The sequence below is a fragment of the Sus scrofa genome, chromosome 14 (assembly GCF_054392235.1).
Source record: "Sus scrofa isolate SSC_HxYL_T2T_F1_AM1 chromosome 14, Sscrofa_HxYL_maternal_Yorkshire_Landrace_v2.0, whole genome shotgun sequence".
NCBI classification, from domain to species: Eukaryota; Metazoa; Chordata; class Mammalia; order Artiodactyla; family Suidae; genus Sus; species Sus scrofa.
This window is the reverse complement of record NC_139396.1, coordinates 55,899,897-55,921,461: the sequence shown is the minus strand read 5'-3', so window position 1 is coordinate 55,921,461 and position 21,565 is coordinate 55,899,897. Positions and strand designations below refer to the sequence as shown.

The following is a 21,565-nucleotide window of genomic DNA, read 5'->3' as shown; positions in this document are numbered from 1 at the left end:
GTATAAAAATGACTCAAAAAAGAGCACATCTCCATGGCCTGGATCCAAGTCATGCTCCTATGTCCATTCCCCCTGCAAAACAGGGCATGCCTGCTGGTGGGTTTGGCGCAAAATCTAGAGCCAAGACTGCCAAAATCATGCCCACCAAGCTTAGGAACAACAGTCCAAATCACTGTTAGTTTTCCCTCCCATTTCTCCCCCTCCCCCAGATTTGGAGCCAAAAGCTGCCTATATGTGTTAAGTTCAAGACCACATCTTGTTATTCTGCTTCAAGGGTGTGATATGGTGAGCATGAAGCCCAAACCATAGGGACAGTTCAACCCCAGATACTCCAAATAGAGCTGAGAGGTTGATTTGGAAAACCAAACACAAATTGTTCTGGACCAGCCAGATAAATTTCTAGAGATTTGCCATAACTGCAGCAGCTAACACGTACTGAGTTTTCATCAGGTGACAAGCCCTCTGCAAATATTATTTAATCTCCACAACAATCTTACAAGGTAAGTATTGTCACTTTCCTCTTTGTATAGATGCGAAAACTGAGACACAGAGAAGATTAAGCCCAAGGTTAGGGCACTTAACCGGAAAAGCCAACACTGTTATCAAAAACTTAAACCTATCTTAAAATGAAAATTTCAAAATGTGGTATTATAGGATTCATATATATATACACACACACACACACACACACAGTCAAATTCAAGAATTTTTTTTTTGTCTTTTTGTCTTTTCTAGGGCTGCTCCCATGACATATGGAGGTTCCCAGGCTAGGGGTCCAATCGGAGCTGCAGCCACCAACCTATGCCAGAGCCACAGCAACACGGGATCCGAGCCGCGTCTGCAACCTACACCACAGCTCATGGCAATGCCGAATCCTTAATCCACCAGGCAAGGCCAGGGATTGAACCCGCAACCTCATGGTTCCTAGTTGGATTCATTAACCACTGAGCCACAACGGGAACTCCAAATTCAAGAATTTAAACTCAGCCGTAAACCCATAGCCCAAAGAGAAAACAAAAAGTTCATGTAGCTCCAATCCGAAAACATTAGTGATGTCTACGATTTGGATAAAGTTTCTGGTCCTCACCTGAAGTGGTTATCAAGAGATAGCAGAGAGTGATTGGTAATAATAACACATTTCCCTTGTCATGATCACCTAGCACTGCCAGCTTTAGCAAATAAAAGAATATGCAGTTAAATTTGAATGTCAGTAAACAAAAATAATTTTTTAGTGTAGATATGTCCTGTGCAACCTTTGGCATACTTACACTGGAAAAATATTCATTGTCTATATGACATTCAAGTTTAACTGAGCGTCCTGTATTTTATCTGGAAATCCCATGATCAGCAAATATAAAGAATTCTTTAGCCATGAGCAATACAGCCAAGGCCCTGACTTAGTCCACTCTCCCTCCCAAGTACTTTAAAAAGTGTATTTCCTTTTGATCCTCCTGGTATCCACTGAGCTCAGCGGTAATATAGTTTGTCCAAACCAGACAGTGGCAAGAGGGTGGCAGAGCTGGGACCCATACATTGTGTTCCAGCTTTTCATCGACTTGCTGTCCCAATAGAGGTACATGGCTCACCTTGAAAGGCAGGCCAGACAGGAGAACACCCCGGATGCAAAGGTTTCTTAAGTCCAAGAGTAGACTCACAGCATAAGGCTACTACGTAAATCCACTGATTTTGTGAACTCTGAATTAAAAATTTTCTGATACACCCCACTACAAGCATCTCAACATTCCCAAGGTATGCTTTATCCCTTTGATCCTTATACTTTCCTCTGAATTTCCTGCATTTGCTGGAATTCTGGATTAAGGACTAGGACGACAGAATCTAGTGTTCCCTTCAGCCAAGCTTATCTTTTGTTACAACATCCTAGCTTTCATTCAGAGAACCTCCCTGCTAAGTCCACGAGGTTTGGGATGGGCTGCCCTTTTGCCCTGGGCTCCAGAACTGACCTCTGAGAATGCTGTGCCCTCCTGTAGAGAGGAGGAAGAGAGAAATGAGCCAAGCCTGACCAGTGAAAAGGACACTGCAGACATTTATTTGCTGGAGCCCCTGGGAAATAATGATGCTCTTCCTCCATAGTAGTAAAGGTGATAGAAAGACTAGATGAAAGCAACAGAGAGAGAAAGCAGAGCTGAGAGATGAAGAGAGTGGTTCCTTGCCTTCACTTCTTTTTTTTTTTTTTTTTTTTTTTTTTGGTCCGCAGGGATCGAAACTAAGCCACAGCAATGACCTGAGCAACCACAGTGGCAACACCAGATCCTTAACCCACTAGGCCACCAGGAAACTCCCCCTGCACTCTTTAAGAACCTGGATTTAGCCATGCTGAAGCTAGGACAACCCACAGAGTTCTCAGTTACATAAGCCTAAGAATTCCCACTTGTTTGTTTTGGCTGCCCCACAGCATATAGAGTTCCCTGGACCAGGGATCTGAGCTGCATTTGCAACCTACACTGCAGCTGTAGCAACACCAGATTCTTTAAACCACTGTGCTGGGCCAGGGATCGAACCTATGACCTGGCACTGCAGAGATGCTGCTGATTCCATTGCACCACAGCGGGACCTCTGAATTCCCACTTTTTGCATAAGCATTTTGAGGTACCTGTCTCTTGTGACCAAAAGAGTTTGGACCGTAAACACTGTCATTTTTGACATCAATCCATGGGCAAGGTAAAAAATATCTGGAAATCCCATTTGCTGTAATTTCTAAAATATATCCAAAATCCATCCATGGCTCACCAGTCTGGTGTGAGCCACAGTCATCTCTCAGCTGTGAGAGTCTTGTAACTCCTCTACCTGCTTCTACTCACGCCCCTTCCAGTCTGTTAGTCAGAAGGATGCTATTAAAACTCAAGCCAGGCCATGTTACTCCTCTGCCCAAAACACTCCAGTGCACCTCACTTCACTGGCCTAAATGACCTTACTGATCTGGTACCACTGCTGCTCTGACTGATCCTCAACTCTCTGCTCCAGTCACACCCGCTTCCTGGTTATTCCTCTAAGGCCTCAGGGCCTTTGCTTGAGCTATTGTCTCCCTCTAAGTGCTCTTCCCCCATCCCAGATAGCTTCATGGACGACTCACTTTTTAAGTCTTCACGCAAATGTCACCTTTTCCATGAAGACTGCCCTACTCCTTTTCTTTCTTTTTTATTTGCTTGTCAGGGCTGTACCTAAAGCATATGGAAGTTCCCAAACTAGGAGTTAAATCAGAGTTACAGCTGCCGGCCTACACCACAGCCACAGCAACACCAGATCTGAGGTGTGTCTGCGACCTACACCAAAGCTCACGGCAATGCCCGATCTTAACCCACTGAGCAAGGCCAGAGATCAAACCCGCATCCTCATGGATACCAGTCAGCTTCATAACCCACTAAGCCACAGTAAAAATTCCCTCTTTTTTCATAATATGTACCACCTTCTAGCACACTTCTAGTTTCTTTACTCTTTATTTATTGTCTGTCTCCACTGACCAGAATGTGAGCTGCACAACAGCAGGGCTCTTTGCCTGTTTTACTCCGGATGTATCCTTGGCACCTAGAACTCCAGGTGGCACATTGCAAGGGCTCAACCTTGGGAAATCATGAGTTGAGAAGAGGCAGACCCAGAAGGAAGGAAACGGGTCTGAAAAATATAAGTGCAGTGTCAGGGAGACTGGACAAAAGCTGGGGGGCAGGGGAGGGTCCAGAGACTCTTCCTCACCTCAGGTTCAAGGTGGCATTGGAGCATAGCCCACCCTCTGCTGTCCTGGGTCTACCTTTGCAAAGACCCCAGTTCCCATCTTAGCAGAGAACTAAGGGCAACTGGCTGTGAGGAAAATGTGATTACACATGTATGACTGAGTTGTAGGGGGAAGAGTCCTCCTCTTAATCTGAGTTAATTTAAGACTGCTCTCATTATCGTTAATCTGATCAAACAATGACCAGCGTCTCAGACCTGGATCATGCTACTAATGAATTTTTCATAACTCAGTGGAGACATTTTCTGCATTGCTGTTAATAATAAACCACGAAGCATGGGATTGGAAATGTATTTCCATTTCGCCACCTCCTTCTCTCTAGGCTTCATTTTCCCTCCCTCCAGCCCACCCTCCCCGAGGTCTTGCCCATCTATTATTATTATGGGATGGCTTGTGTTTGTTGTGGTGTTAAAGAACCTGCCTCCACCTTAGGGGACCAATAAATTCATGTTATGCTTTCAAATCGTAATGGAGAAGTGGTGATCACAGATTAGAGTTTTATTCAATTTGGCAAACGAGACTGCCTCGTTTTTCTATAATGAGGAGGAGATGAGGCAGGAAGAAGATGCAAAGGAACCCAGTTTAGAGAAAGAAAAAGCGCTGCCCCATCCCCCTGCTTTCAAATGGGCCTGAAGCATTCTATGCGCCAGCCATGTTGGACTTTATCTGGTCCCACAAAAGCCCAGGCTGCCTCCTACCCCTAAGACTTTTGCACATGCTGTCCCCTCACCTGGAACAGCCTTTTTGCAACTCTAACTCCACTGCCCTTCAGGTTTTAGCTCTAATACCGCACCACCACATCACTAGATCCATGGGTCAGTTTATTCCATATTCCAGCACCTAGAACAGTGCCATATGTGCTATACATATTTATACATCCTAAGCCCCAGGTGGGCAAGACATTTTGCCCGTCACCTTTGTATGTCTAATGCACTCAACTCCAAGTGGAATGAGCAAATGAGTGAGTGAAGGAGTGAATAAATGATGAAGCTAAGCAACCAGGTCCCTTTTCAAAGCAGACACTGGAAATGGCTAAAGGCTTATCCCAACACCAAAGCTATGGCTCTTTGAGTTTTCTCTTAGACACCACCCCCAGAACATGAACATGATCATCTTCAGGGGCAACACAGTTTGTTCTTTAAGAGTGGACTTGCCTCTTCATAAGTTTTAAATGGACAAAAGCCATTGGGAATCAGTTAAGCCAAGTCAAGATGGTAGCCTTCCATCTTGAAGGCCACCATTTAGGGTCAAGAAAAAATAGAGACTCGCAAAGTCACTCTGAAGACAGTTTTCAAGAACATTTTAAGTAAGGCCAATAGAGCTGGGGCAAGATAGATGCCTTCTATCATGGCTGTTTTGAGAAGTTCAACTCTCTTTTGTGTATAAATATTTTGTTCTCTTGTGGTGCAGTGGGTTAAGGATCCGGCATTGTCAATGCCGTAGCTTGAGTCGCTGCTGTGGCGTAGGTTTGATCCCTGGCCCAGGAACTTCCACATGCTGAGGGCATGGCAAATAAATAAATAAATGTTTTGATTTGTTGTTTAGGGAAATATCTAATTAAGGAATTATTGGTGGGATAATAGGAATCTAGTTATGCTTAAAACAAAGCACTAGGTATTTAACAGAAATATATCTTTGAAATATTTGAGGATGAAAGGATATCTTAGGACATGTTTTAAGAAAAATCCTGGGAGGATAGGGGTGCAGAGGAGAAGACTGGCCCTAATTTAATACTTGTTAAATTTTTATGATGGGTACGTAAGGGTCTATTATGCTATTCTCTTTACTTTTGTATAGGTTTGAAATGTGAGTAAGAGTGTGTGTGTGTGTGTGTGCGCACGCGCGCGCGTGCACACGCACGCACTCGCACATCTGGTTCCAGTCACATCCCTAACTTTACCCTCACTGGAGATTAAGAATAGGCCCCCACTAAGATCATAAAATCAACAAGTAATAAGTTCCCTCATCTTCTCTGTACTAAACAATACAAAACAATACAATCTACATTCTTTCAACACATGGATGAGTATAGGATTAGAAAAAAATTTTGAAACAGCAGTTATCAAACCCCCTGGTGCACAAATTACTTCAGGTATTTCAGTTCACTGTACAGCACAGGGAACTGTATCCAGTATCTTGGGACAAAATATGATGGGGAATGATATGAAAACAAGAATGTATATATAGGTATGACTGGGTCACTTTGCTATACAGCAGAAATTGACACTACACTGCAAATCAACGATAATAAAAAATAAAGAAATTTAAAGAGGGAAAAGAGTATTGATTATCTGTGCCTTCCTTTTCCTTATCCAACAATGTTTAAACATATACACATGCATTTGACTTAAGGAAGAGAACAGAAGTTCCCATGACTAGTCGGTTAAGAATCCAACTGCAGCAGCTTGGGTCACTGCGGAGGCACAGATTCAATCCCTGGCCTGGCGAAGTGGATTCAAGGATCTGGCGTAGGTCGAAGCTGTGGCTCAGATTCAATCTCTAGCCCAGGAATTTCCATAAGCTGAGGGTGTAGCCATAAAAAAAAAAAATGGGGGGAGGTGGGGAGAGAATAGTGAAGTTCTTGATTAGATAATAATGAGCTAATGAGCCAATTCCTGCCTTTTACTTATAGTTTTGATTTCTGAGTTCTGCTGGAAGATGGAAATTCCATGATAAAAATGGAGTTTACATCCAATCCACTGACAACATTGACAGCTATAGATGTGATATACACTCTCCAGTCACCATGGCCCTGAGGTCTTCTCCCAAGTATCCTGCTCTCCTACTTTCTTCTATGGGTTTCCTGGCTGGACCCAGAAAACAACTGACTTGTGATCCCTGGAAACCAGAAGACCACATCTGTAAAGCTCACATCCCTCCCTTTATAATGTCCTTTCAGAAAATTTTCATTTTCTCTTTTTCTTTCTTTTTTTTGGGGGGAGGGCTGCGCACTCATGGCATGCTGAAGTTCCCGGGCCAGGGACTAAACTCGCATCACAGCAGCAACCCCAGCTGCAGCAGTAACAATGCTGGGTCTTTAACCCACTGAGCCACAACAAGACTCTGAAAAATTCATTTTAAATTAGGCTTCCTTGTCAGAGTTGACACGATTCTAAGCCTGTATTTATTTCAACTGAAAGTACATATCTTTAAAAATCAAGCCTGCCTCCAGTTTCTTAGCTATTCATAAGTTGATTCACAGATGCAGTAAAATGACTTTACATATTTTTTATTAAGTCACAGATTTACTGGAAACTTTTATGTCTCACAGTTGTCATTCTTGAAGGTATGAAGCCACAATCTCTACTCTCAAAAATTCTGAGAGTTTTAAAGGGTACACTTTTTCTAAAGGATCACTTGGCCACAGGTGAGAAAAAGTCTTTTTTTCTTTGTCTTTTTAGGGCCACATCCGAGGCATATGGAGGTTCCCAGGCTAGGGGTCTAACTGGAGCTGTTGCTGCTGGCCTACACCACAGCCATAGCAATGCCAGATCTTTAACCCACTGAGCGAGGCCAGGGATTAAACCTGCAACCTCATGTCTCCTAGTCGGATTCGTTTCTGCTGCACCACAACAGGAACTCTGAGAAAAGTCTTATAAGCACACAGTAATTCTAATTCTAGGTATATTTCTGAAGGAAACAAATAAGAATGCTTCACAAAGACTTCATTTCAACAGTAGTCACTAAGGGTGTGTTTATGAGAGCAAAACAAAAAACATAAAAACAGAAATAACCTAACTCATCAAAAGGGGTTAACTCAATTATGCTCTATCTTTATGCTGGAATGTCACCAGCCATTTGAAATGCTATAAAAAATGGTTTGGGGGAGTTCCAGTTGTGGCACAACAGAAATGACTCTGACTAGCATCCATGAGGACTAAAAAGCAAAAAAAAAAAAAAAAAAAAAAAAGGGTTTTGGCAGGGAAAGGCATTTATGTCTTAAATCAACTTTTTAGGGGAAAAGAAAAAAAGAGACTATGAAATAAATAAAATATAGTTATTCTTAAAAGTCATATGAAAGTACATGTTTGCACTGAGAAAATCCTATAATACTCTCTAACAAGATGTTCACAAGATGGAATTATAAGTGTATTCATTTTTCTTTTTGATTAAATGCATATTCTATTTTTTTCTATGGTGAATATGCTTTGCTTAAAGGCTATAAATGTTTTTTAAAAGACTATTTTCTTCTTTTTTTTTTTTTGTCCTTTTAGGGCCACACCCACAGCATATGCAGTTTCCCAGGCTAGAGGTCAAATTGGAGCTGCAGCTGCCGTCCTACACCACAGCCACAGCAACGCCAGATCCGAGCCATGTCTGCAACCTACACCACCGCTCACAGCAATGCCACATCCTTTAACCCACTGATTGAGGCCAGGGATCAAACCCACTTCCTCATGGATACTAGTTGGGTTCATTACTGCTGAGCTACAACAGGAACTCCCTTAAATGACTATTTTCTTTTTTGAGTTTCATTTCTAAAGTCAGGGTGAACGATTCATAACCTGGCATATGTATCCTGAACAGCCAACCAAGCTCCTGCTAGAGCTCCAGGGAAATGTCACAGAGACCATCACATACAACCACAAAAGTTATGGAAGGAACTTCCAACTTTAGGGTTCCTCACTGCACACTGGCCTGAAGCTAGGGATGTTTCTTTAGTTTTGAGCAGAAGAAAACATCTGGGATGCCCCCCTCCCCTTACACAAACAAGGTTCACATCAGGACTGTTCACAACAGCCACAAGGTAGAAACAACCCAAATGTCCCCTGAGGGACAGATAAATAAAATGGGTATATCTATATGGTGGAATATTATTCATAAAAAGGAATGCAGCACTGGAATATTACTCGGCCATAAAAAAGAATGAAGTACTGTTACATACCACAACATAGAGGGACCCTGAAGACAGCACGTTCAGTGAAAGAAGCCGCAAATGAAAGGCTACATTCTCTATGATTTCATTTACATGCAATATCCAGAACAGGAAAAAACCACAGTAACAGAAAATATTCATCATTGCCAGGGATGAAGGAAAGGGAAATTGGGATTGACTGCTAACAGGTACAAGCAGTTTTCCTTTTTTGGTTTTTTAGTGTTTTTTTTTTTCATGTGTAGTGATGGAAATGTTCTAAAATGAGATGGGGCAATGTTTACACAACATTGCACATATACTAAAAACTATTCAAATGTATGTTTTTACAGAGTTTAAATGGTGAATTTTATGCTATGTGAATTTTCCATTTTTAAAAACCTAAAAAAAAAGAAAAGCTGAGATGGCAATATTAATATCAGAGAAAATAGTTTGCAGAGCAGGTTAGATTACCAGGGATAAACAGTAATTTTAGATAATGATAAAGGGTGAAGTCACCAAGAAAACAACCATCCCAAATGTATATGCATTTAACAAAACAGCTCAAAATACATGAAAGTAAAAACTGATGGAACTATAAAAAGAAATGGAAAAATCCACAATTATAGAAGGAGATATCAACACTCCACCCTGTGTCACCAATAAAACTTGAGAGAAAATGAGCAAGGATATAGAGGACTTAATACCATCAACCCACTGGATCTAACTGACATTGATACAAAACTGCACCCATGAACAGTAGAATTTTCAAGTACACTTGCTACACTCACCAAGCAAGAATATAGTCTAATCATAAAATAAACCTTAAACATTTTAAAAGAATTTAAGGATGTAATTGTAATGTATACATGTAAGGATAACCTGACCCCCTTGCTGTACAGTGGGAAAATAAAAAAAAAAAAAAAAAAAAAAAAGAATTTAAGGAGTTCCAGCTGTGGCTCAGTGGTAACGAACCTGACTAGTATCCGTGAGGACAAGGGTTCGATCCCTGGCCTCACTTAGTGGGTAAGGAGCCGGCATTGCCATGAGCTGTGCTGTAGGTCACAGACACGGCTCAGATCTGGTGTTGCTGTGGCTGTGGTATAGGCTGGCAGCTGCAGCTCCGATTAGACCCCTAGCCTGGGAACTTCCATATGCCCCAGATGCAGCCCTAAAAAGACCAAAAAAAAAAGTTAGAATACAAAGATCTTGGCACAGTGGGTTAAGAATCCAACTGCAGCAGCTGGGGTTGCTGCAGAGGTGAAGGTTCGATCCCCAGCCCCACACAGTGGGTTAAAGCATTGCTGCAGCAGCAATGTAGGTCACAGCAGCGGCTCAAATTCAGTCCCTGGCCAAGACCTTCCAAATGCCATGGGTATAGCCATAAAGTTAAAAAAAAAAAATTTAAATAAGACGGTAAATTTCAGGTTCTATATAGCTTTACAACAATAAAAAAATTTTGAATTTTTTAAAAGGCTGCCTTGTGAAGAAGTGCTCACCCCAAATCACCAAGCCAAAGCTGGACCCTGGGCCAGAGGTGGGTCTCACAACCCCTCAGGGTTCCCTGGCCATGAAAGAACATGCTCTTGAAGCCCTTGGATATCACAGTTTCCGATGTTGCTCTTTACCACACCAGCTTGAGATAAGCTCCAGAGTTCTAAGGCCCAACCCTGAAACTGGCATTTTGTTCTCCAACTCAGAGTTATGATGAGCACAAGGTTGAGAGACTAAAGCCTGCCAGGCACTGATGGAAAGTGAGTCATCTGTGAGCAAATTCAAAGATGCAGACCTGGTATCAGAATCTTGTTCACTTATGTCACCTGCAGCCCAGCAGGTGTGCCATTATCCCATGGAAGGATTCTGTGGGTTTCTCCTTCTCATGCCAGGCTGTGTAGGTCCTTGCCTCTCACACACTGGGGGCTCTATCTGTACTGACCAAATGAATGAACCGGCAGCTCCCTGGATGGCTGAAACACCCTACCCACCACTCAGGGCAGAAACACCCTAACCGCCCCATGACAATCTACAGAGAGTAGGATAATCAAAACCACCAAAGTTAACAATTACTAAGCATCTTCCAGGTGCCAGGCACTTTCCTCAGCTTTTTAACGCATGATTCCATTTAATCATGTAAATTTCCTCATGTAAAACTGGTCTGATTTTTATCAGCAAGGAAACCCAGGCTCAGAAAGGAGTTTATTTGCTCAAAGTTACTTAGCTAGGAAATCCTGAACTCAGACTGGAATCCAAGCAGTCTTGCTGGGAGCCCAAGCCCTCCCAAATAACTGGATGCTTCAAGCACCCACCCAAATTTCCAGGCACTCAATTAAGCTATGATGTTTGAATCTTCATCTCATTTTTTTCCTGGTCCAAGGAAACTGAAGGCATCCATCTTTGAAACACACGTCCATGATTTTAATCAATGGCTGCCTAGTAACTCCTGGGGGCCTGTGCTTTCAGTCTTTATCAAGAACAAGATTTCTGTTGTGGCGAAACACAGAAATCACCTCAATGAACAGAAGCTGTGCTGACCAATTGAAATATACAGTGAATTGCCAGTGTCATTTAAAATGTTCTCATAATCTTGGGGGGGAATAAGATACAGGTGAAATTAATTTTAACATAGTAAATTTAACCCGATATATCGAAAATTGTATCATTTCAACATGTCAACATAAAAAAAAATCAATGAGATATTGTGCATTCTATTCTTCATTCTAAGAGGTTGGCATCTGGTGTGCCTTCTTTTTTTTTGTCTTTGGCTTTTTGTCATATACCCGAGGCATATGGAGGTTCCCAGGCTAGGGACTGAATAGGAGCTGTAGCTGCCGGCCACAGCCACAGCCACAGCAACATGAGATCCAAACCGTGTCTGAGACCTACACCATAGCTCACAGCTACGCTGGATCCTTAACCTCCTGAGCAAGGCCAGGGATAGAACCCGCAACCTCATGGCTACTAGACAGGTTCATTAACCACTGAGCCACGTCGGGAATTCCTGGTGTGTATTTTACAGTAACAGTACATTCAGTTACAACTCACCACATTTCAACTGGTCAAGAGCCAATGTGGCAAGTGGCTGGCAAACTGGACCTCTCAGATCTAAAATGCGTCCCTCTCTTTTCCTCATCTTTCCTGGTCTCTGTGGATGCCCAACTTTATCTCTGTCAGTTCCCTATTTCTCTTCAGTCGTCATCTGGAATGGTCACCAATGAAAGCATGTGAGTGACAAAGCATTCCATCACAGTGACTCTTGTGAATCCTATAGCCATCACCTCTCACCACATGGCCCTTATGGTCTGTGCTTCTTCCTTCATTTTTATTTGCTCTCATTTTCGCTTTCTTTTCTTCCAGGCCATGCCCTCTTTGGGGGACTCCACAGAGCAGCTATCAACCTCTTCCCATAGGCGTGGCTACCTGGATTAACAGTCTGGGTCAGACCGGTGATTCTAAACTTTGGTCAACTAGCTTGTAAAACAGGAACAACTATGGTTATGATCAACCCCCCACCACCACCACTGGAGAGAGGTTCCAAGGGTCACAGAAACCCTACTGAAGAAAATCATTCTACTCTTGGGCTTTCTTCTCCCATTTTTGTCACTTTCCCCTCCCCAGTCCTCAGCTTCTCCATCCTCCCTCTAGGCTACCAGGTCCCCCTGGTCTTCCTCAGCTCCAGAGCAGCAGGGAGGAATGCCAGGTGCCAGAAGCTGGAGCCTGGAGGGTGGGAGCCCAGAAAATGACCCATTCTCAGGGCAAGAAGGGAGACTCCCCAGTTTTCTGCCCATTGGAGGAAGGATAAGAGCTCCCTAGTGGAACCCACTCCAAAAACCCAGTGGGATAGAGAACCCTACAGAAATAACTCTTTCCACCAACTCAGAAGTCTTTATAAAGACAAGGCAGAGAAGAGACTGGCTCTTCAAAGGCTGGCCACTTTGCATGGAAAACCAAGTTCTCCTTCCATTGATACAGGTTCCCAGGTCCTTCCCAACTAGAAACAGGAAAGAGGAGACTCTAGCCTAGGACAACTGTCTCCTTAACCCTGAGCTCTTGGTTGTCAAAACATAGTCAATCCAAAAAAAATAAAAATCCAAAAAAATAAAATAAAACAAAACATAAACTCAGACTGAGGGTATGGAACACTGATGGTGAAAGGTACTCTGGCAAAACCTATCAAAAGTCCTAAAACTTTGCCTATCCTTGGATCCAGCAATTCCACTTCTAGGAATTGAAGGCAAGGATTACCACAAGCCACAGGGATCTACTGTGGTATTATTTAGAATAGTGGCAAATGATATACACATAAGACAATTAAATAAGCTAAAGTATGGTACATCCATAGAATATTATGCAGACATTAAAAATAATATTTTGGGGAGTTCCCGTCGTGGCGCAGTGGTTAACGAATCCGACTAGGAACCATGAGGTTGCGGGTTTGGTCCCTGCCCTTGCTCAGTGGGTTGGCGATCCGGCGTTGCCGTGAGCTGTGGTGTAGGTTGCAGACGCAGCTCGGATCCCGTGTTGCTGTGGCTCTGGCGTAGGCCGGTGGCTACAGCTCCAATTCGACCCCTAGCCTGGGAACCTCCATATGCCGCAGGAGCGGCCCAAGAAATAGCAACAACAACAACAAAAGACAAAAAGACAAAAAAATAAATAAATAAATAAATAATATTTTGGGGAGTTCCCATCATGGTGCAGTGGTTAACGAATCCAACTAGGAACCATGAGGTTGCGGGTTCGATCCCTGCCCTTGCTCAGTGGGCTAAAGATCCAGTGTTGCCGTGAGCTGTGCTGGAGGTCTCAGACGCAGCTCGGATCCCGCGTTACAGTGGCTCTGGTGTAGGCCGGTGGCTACAGCTTCGATTCAATCCCTAGCCTGGGAACCTCCATATGCCGAGAGAGCGGCCCAAGAAATGGCAAAAAGACAAAATAATAATAATAATAATAATATTTTGGGAGTTCTCTGGTGGCTTAGAGGGTTAAGGATCCAATGCTATCATAGCTATGGCTCTGGTTACTGCTGTGACATGGGTTCCATTCTAGCCCAGGAACTTCCCCATGTCATGGACACAGCCAAAAAATAAAAATAATAAAGATAATATTTAATGAAATGAAAATATATTCCTGGCATATTAAGTGAACTTCCCATCTCCAGCCTTCCTCCAATCTCCGGGCTCACACACCCAACTGCCTACTTCAAAAATGTAAATGTCTCGACAGGATTTAACTGTCAAGTCCAACCTATCCCACCCCACCTTCACATTTCAAATAACGGCACCACCACTCACTTACTTCTTAGGCTAAACACCTAGGAATTATCCTCTGTTCTTTCTTTTTCCTTCACTTCCCACATCCAATTCATGAGCATCTCCCATGCACTTGACCTCCTGAGAACAGACACTTGCTCCATCTCCCCAACCATTACTCTAATCAAAAGCACAGTCATTCTGGCTTTGACTCCCACCCTAACCTCCACAGTGGACTTCCTGCTGTTCTCATAACACACAGGATATATTCCCACCCAAGAACTCCGAACCTGCTGTTCCCTCTGCCTGGTGCATTCAGATATTTCACTTCTTGCTTCTTTAAGTCAGTAAAACCTCCTCGGAGTTCCCATCGTGGTGCAGTGGAAAAGAATCCGACTAGGAACCATGCAGTTGCGGGTTCTAACCCTGACCCTCCCTCTCTTTCCATACCCTTGTTTTCTTTGGAGTTTTTTTTTTTACTATAGTAGATACTTTATAAAACATTAATTTACATAGAAACATTAAACATACGGAAACATCAATTTACAGTGTTCTGTCAACTTCTGCTGTACAGCAAAGTGACACGGTCATACATAATATACATTCCTTTTCTTGTACTATCTTCTATCGTGGTCTTTCCCAAGAGACTGGACATAGTTCCCTATGCTATATAGTAGGACTTTGTTGATTATCCATGCTAAATAGAATAGTTTTCATCTTCTAATCCCAAACTCCCTATCCATCCCACTCCCTCCCCCTCCCCTTTGGCAACCAGTCTGTTCTCCATGTCTGTGAGTCTTTCTCTGTTCTGTCTTTTGGGGTTTCTCCCACAGCTGTGGTACACTGTTACATTAGATTGTTCAGTGGCCCCCAATGAATCACACCTGCTGGAATCCACACTCTTGGCTACTAACCCCCACGCTGACTATGGGCTCATCCATGTGATTTGCTTTGGCCAACAGAACGCTAGCGAAGGTTAAGGAAGTAGAGGCTTAAGAGGGGCTGTGAACTGGAGCTTGTCTTCTTGGAACACAGCTGCTGCCACCATGTAAGAAATATGGGCTGTCCTGCTATAGAGGGGCCACGTGGAAGAAAAGGGAGGCACCCCAGCCAAGCACAAAGCCAACCACCAGCCAAGTGAGTCAGGCCATCCAGGATCATCCAGCCTTCATGGAGCCACCAGATGACCACAGTATGAGTAGCCCGGGCAAGATCAGCAGGACTGGCCAGCTAAGTCCAGCCCTAACTGCAGACTTATTAGCAAATAAATGACTATTGTTTTAAACCACTAAGTTTTGGGATGGCTAGTTCTATAGCAATAGATAACTGTTATGACAGCTTATCACTAGCTGTGCCTGAGACGACTAGCTATTCAGCCAAATGGACTCACTTTCCCATCTTGCAGTGCTGACTAAATTCTGGCCAGGGGGACACACACAGAACTGATGAGGACAACTTCCAGGATGAGGCTTTTAAGAGGCTTTGTCTTCTCCACAATTTTACCCCTTTCTGGATGCAACAGTGTTGCCTGGAGCAGGAGAGAAAAGTCTCCCAATCAAGATCATCTTGGACTGTTTTGTGAGCAAGAACAAGACTGCTACTATATTGGAGCCACTGCACACTCAGGGACCTATTTGTTATAGCCTCTCTGAATTAATACACAACTGAGATTCTCTGTCCACTTGTTTATTGTTTGTCTGCCCTGCCCCACCCTGACATTCACACCAAAATGCAAGCTCTGTGAGAGCAGGGGCCTCACCTGTCTTGTTCATCACTCTGTTTCCAGTGCCTACAACAGTGCCCAACCCACCGTACATAGTAGTGCTCACTAAATATCTACACCTGTCCAAAATTAAATTGGCCACAGAAGTGGAGTCTGTTTTCCCATCATCTAAACCCAGGCAGGCCATGTGACTTGTGCCAATTCATAAGGCACAATGGAAGTGACACCATGTGACTTCTGAATCTCAAGAACCTTGCAACTTTCGCTCTTGCCCACTTGGAATACTGGGGCCATGGAAGGAACCCAGGCTAGCCCACTGGAGAGGCCACTGAGAGAGAGAGGCGTAGCCGTCTCAGCTACAGGTCCATCTGCCAAGCGAATGTGGCAAGACCAGCAAGGGAACCGCCCAGCCAATTCCCAGGGAACCACTGAAAAGAACAAGTTATTGTCTGAAGTTCAAAGTTTCCCAAACATAATTAAGTCTACATATGGTTTGTTAATACCATAATCATAAAGAACCAATGATTGACATGTGATGGCTCTGATGCCCTTGCTGCATAAGGAGATTCTGTTACCTATCCACTCCTCCAACCCAATCCATCATATTTCCCTCCTCAAAATAGAACCCAACTCAGTATTACCTGTATTTGGCCAATGCCCTCCAATCCCAGAGTCACTTGCTCACTTTTCAGTTGGTCTCTGTGCCTCCAGGTTCTTTCCCATCCCCCCTACCCTTTGAGACCAGGGACCAGCAAACTGCAGCCCGCAGGCCAAATCTGACTCACCACCTGTTTTTGTAAGGTCCAAAACCTAAGGATTGATTTTACATTTTTAAATGTCAAAAAAAAAAATCAGAGTTCCCTGGTGGCCAAGGGGTTAAGGCTCTGGTGTTATCACTGCTGTGGCTAGAGTTACTTCGGTAGTGCAGGTTCAATCCATGGCCCAGGAACTTCTGCACGCCACAGGTGCGGCCAAAAAAAAAAAAAAAAATTAGAAGGAAAATAACATTTTGTGACATGTGAAAACTGTATCAAACTCAAATGTCAGGGTCCATAAATGAAGTTTTATTAGGAAATGTTTATTTATGGATTGTCTACAGCTGCTGCCTGCTACAACATCAGAGTTGAGTGGTGGTGATGAAAACCATGTAGCCCACAAAGCCTGAACTATTTACTATCTGTTCTTCTACAGAAAATGTGTGCTGGCCCCTGCTGCAGGCTGCCATCAGACTAACCTTTAAACATCTTTTTTACTGTATTTACTCCAAAACCTTTGAAGATTTCTATCTCCTCCCTCAAAAGGATGAAACTTTGTTCGTCTGTCTTCCCAGTCCTTAGTTAGACCCCATCAGTTTGTGACCTAATTTGTTTCCTATGACACTCTACCAGGTACTCTCCACGCTGGGCCCACTGGTCTGTAAGCCATCCCTTGAAGGCAGGAAAATGCCTTCATCTGGTTTGTTGTTTGTGCCCAGAGAGTTTTCCCCACATGCTGTAATTTAACACCCCTACCACCATCCTTTATTCCACTCAGGGTCCCCAGCTCCCCAGCCAAGAACGTTTCCCTAACTGCTTTGCCACATGTTTCCCCAGGTGTATTCTATGGAACATCAGGCCCAAGAGACTCTACCCTCTCTTGGAGTTACAATGTACCTGAATGGTGTATTAAAGGCTCTGAGAAGTCCTGCAGCCAAGAAGCCTATTTCTTTTGCTTAACTCAACCTTTCCCCAGTGTGCTAGCCATGGGACTTATTTCACCTACAGAATACTTGTTGACCATGAGCATCTAGTACAGTGCCTGAATTTCAGCATTTGTCAAAAGAATAAATAATGCTAACATCCCACAGAACTAGGGTTCCACAGAACATACTTTAGAAATGCCACTCAAGCTCCTTATTCCCTTCCCCCAGTCTAAGCTGTTCCCTTCCATGTCATCTACTCTATACCACATAATGCTAATCATCACCATCAAAAGAATCGTCATTTATTTAGCACCTGCAGACACTGAGCTACAGAGAGTGTTAGACCCTTGAAAAATGTCACCGCCTTTCATCCTCACAACCACCTCTGAGAAAGGTAATGTTATTTCTTCATTGCCATTTTGCCAAAAATGAAAGCAGGAGTCAGAAAATTTAAATCACTAGGTCAAGATAAAGTAAGCAAAAAAAGCTAGAATGCAAAACTACCTCCTTTCAACTCCAAAGCTCGTGATCTTTCTTCTCTGCCAAAGTACCTGCTGATAACATATTGTCATCAGCTGCTGGCTGTCGACCCAATATCCCTTCCCACCTTCTTCCATGCTAGCAGAACCCTGATTTTGTATAAAGGGGCAACAGGTCAAACCAGTCAATGGATCATGACCATGTAAACCAATCATGATGCTGTTCCCACTGCCTTGCACCTTGGAAGAGCCGTTTGACCCAACTCTGGCAAAGAAGGCATAATGAGACATCATCTATGGGGTAGGGAGGAGGGGGTATCCTGTGGAAGTCAAACAAAGGTATAAAACCTTCATTCCTTCCCACTCGCTTGGTCCCCCCTTCACTGCCTTGAAGCCAGGTGTGAGGGCTGATGCTTCAGCAGCCATTATGCAACCACAAGGAAGAGGCCATGAGAATTCACAAAGACATCAGCCCTGAGCCAACTCAAACAGCTACCTATCTTCAGACTTCCTGCTACTTGAGAAAAAGAAACCATTTTTTGCTTAACCGCATTGGTTGGATTTTCCCTTTCATGCATCTGAACACATTCCTAATGGACCCACATGCTGTCTCCTGTATGACTTATTGTTTGGACTTTATCATTATTTGATATATACATTAGCTTCATCTGCCTCATCATGAAGTCTGCTTCTTGGAGGCCAAGTCCACATTGTACATTTTTGTTTCTACAGGGGAAGAGGCAAGATTTGGGGGAATATTCTGTTCCATTTACTACTTTGTTTAGGGTTTGTGAGCAGGGAGTTGTCACTATCGAATAGCTGAACTATGGCCTCTATCTCCTATTAGATAAGTTTGTCTCAAAGGTCAATATGAAAACATGCATCAGAAATACCAGGACCGTTTACTAAATACAGGAGAGCTCCCTCCAATCTCAATGGAATTAGAACCACTGGAGTGAGAGGATGAGAATCTGCATTTTTAAGATGCTCCCTCAGGTAGTTTTGATATACAATGTTTGACAACTTCTGGGATCAAAAAAACAAAACAAAACAAAAAAACAGAAAAAAAAAAAAACCCGCTATGGATCCAAAGCCTGTGTGAGGGAGGTTTGGCAGGACTTGGCTGGACCCTATGGCACCAGCCCCTCCTCAGGGGCCCCACCCTAGCCCTAGCAACTTAAGAAGCCTAAATTGGCACAACTGGTCAAAACTCTTTCTTGCACAATATGGATAAAGTGGTTGGCATGCTCTGTGGCATTCTGGGATTGGGAAACAAATAGACCTTCCCAGTATCTGTCACCTCCCACCCTACCAAAGCCTCCATCCCCCAGTTTAAAAAGAAAACCACTGTGGAAAAGATGCAATGGAACCTGTGGGCCACTGCAACAATCACTGTGGTCCAGGGAGCTCTCAGAGAATGGAGCATACTGAAAAAAGGAAAAGAGAACTGGAGAAACTTACACAATAATCCACAAACCAGCATTTGGGACTCCTGATTCAGAGGAACAGAAGAGACCTCCGGTGGCCCTTTTGGGTTATTTACTTATTTACAGGATGAAATTCTGAACAGAATCTTCTCTAGGGCACTGCTCAGACAGAGACAGAAGACTGGGCCAAGGCATCCCACACTTTTTCTTCCATCAGTGGAGTCCTAGCCTAGACCGCTCTCCAAAGCTCTAAGAAAAGACCTGTGCCTCTCAACAGGATTCCCACCCCTTTGCTAACCCTTGACACTTAGGTTATTTCATTTCAGATCATCATTTTCCCAGATGACAGGAGCACACAAAGATGCATTCTAGGGGAGCAAATCTCATATTCAACAACACACACACACACACACACTCACTCACTTCACTTTCAAACCCACCCGGCCTTTGCTCCCAGTCCCACGGCCACCACCCTCAGCAAAAGTCAGCTAAGGGGAGTTCCCAAATTTAATCAAGCCGTGTGTACCACGGGGCCGGTTTGAGGGAGGAATGTGAGTCGAATCCTTCAGGTGCTTCAAAGAACGTGGATGCCTAATGATTACGTGGACGCCAGGCATTTTCTAAAGCTCTCGAAATCTTCTTCCTTTGACCAGATGGCCTTCAGAAGAAATAATTTCTGCCATCTTCTTTTTGAGTAACTTTGCATTCATCCCACCACCCCCCACAACATTGCCTCAAACTCCCCCTCAAGTTCTGTTGGAGAGAATGCTACAACACACCAAAGATAACTCCTCCTCTCGACCCCTTTTTTCATGGTCCTACCAAAATTCCAGAGTATTTTCCCACACCACCTGTGTGTGCTGATCCAGGCTTTTTTTTTTTTTTTTTTAAACATGTTTTAGGCCTGCGATAGCTCCCTGCATCAAAATGATACGATTGGAAATGGGTAGCTCAAAGGGGATCTCTTTTTCATGCATCTTGCCTTCTGAAATGTATATCACCGAAAGCAAACCAACCAACCAAATCTAAGGAGCAAAAGGGGGGCTGGGAAAGAGGCTGAGAAAGAAGAGGTCTATATTTATAGGCAGCCCCATTCTGCGAGCAAAAACCACCTTTTGACCACCTGCAGAATGCGCAAGGTCACGTGGGTTCTCTGCAGCGCCTTAATGTCTTACCCAGCACACAAGCCCCCGTGGCATATAAACAAATCCACAAGCGGAAAAAAGAGAGAACTCACTCCTCAGAGAGGAAGCCAATGATAACAACAGCCGCGAAAATAATAATAAAGAATAACAATTACTACTACTACTACCACCACCACCTAGCCAAGCGTAGACGACAGCAGTACAGTACACTAAAGAGATGTCCAGTAAAGGCTTTGCAAGATAAATCACAGAAGACCAACCGTGCCCACCTTGCTCCCCTCCCACCCCCACCCCACCCCCAACAAACAGAATCAAGGGAAAGGGGATGGTGGGAGAGAAAGGGGAGGGAAGGAAGGATTGCTGTTTTTCCATAGGCAACACCTACCTCCAGGGTCCGGATCTCTTTCTGTGTGAGGTCGTTGGAGGTAGCACATTTGGTCCTAAGCCCTTCCAGGTTGGAGATGCTCAGGTCTATCATGTTTTGGACCAACTCGCACTGCTGTAAGGCTTTTTGCAAACTCAGAGGCTGCTGCTCCTCGCTTTTCGTCATGTTTTCCTCATCCATCGCTTGCTCTGCAAGCCCCCTTCCCCTCCTCCTCCTCCCAGAGAGAAAAAAGGGGGTGTGGGGGGAGTAGAGGTAGGTCTACCCCCTCCGCCTCTCCAACCACTGCGACTTCTCAACAATGTCTCATGAAGAAGAAACCCAACATCTCACACAGGGTTGAGGGGGTGGGGTGGGAGGAGGGGACAAGAGCCAAAATTTATTATTTTATTTTGGGGTATCAAGCAGACTCCATTAGAACGTCTCCTCTCTCTGAGTCTCTGGTCCCTGAAAAGGAGAGATGCTGTTTCTCAGAAGCGAACCAGGTGATGTGATGCTGTCTGTACACTTAGGGAGGAGGAGGAAAAAGAGGAGGAGGAGGGGGAGGGAGAGGAGGAGGAGAAGGAAAATAGCGCTCACTCTTTACACACCGGCTCCGTGAAGGACAAAATTATATATTTTTGGCTGGCTGGCTTTTATGTCAAAAAAAATCTGGTTTGCCCCCCTCCCAGTTGCAGTGACACGGCATTGTCCACCGTTTGAGGTGCTTTAGCGCGTTCTCAAGATGCTGTCTGCATTGCTCCCGCGGCTGCGGCGGCGACTGCGGCTGGCTGCTGTCTCGTCCTCGCGCTGCTGCTGCTGCTGCCGCCGCCGGGCTCCGGGGGTGACGGCTGCTGCATTCGCTCCTGCCTCGCTCCACACCGACATCTTGCCTGTCAATCAAAGTGG

At 44.1% G+C, this 21,565-nt stretch overlaps 1 protein-coding gene across 4 annotated transcripts in view; it reads right to left on the bottom strand.

Moving 5' to 3' along the window:
• The window catches only part of KSR2 (kinase suppressor of ras 2), a 414,955-nt gene extending 393,401 nt beyond the window's left edge, over positions 1–21,554 (bottom strand). For all 4 annotated transcript variants that reach the window (XM_021073978.2, XM_084994175.1, XM_084994177.1 and 1 more), the window contains exon 1: positions 20,681–21,554. In XM_021073978.2, the coding sequence (XP_020929637.1) occupies positions 20,681–20,860 (180 nt within the window). In that variant the 5' untranslated portion in view covers positions 20,861–21,554. The remainder of the gene's footprint in view (positions 1–20,680) is intronic.
• Positions 21,555–21,565: the final 11 nt, after the last annotated feature.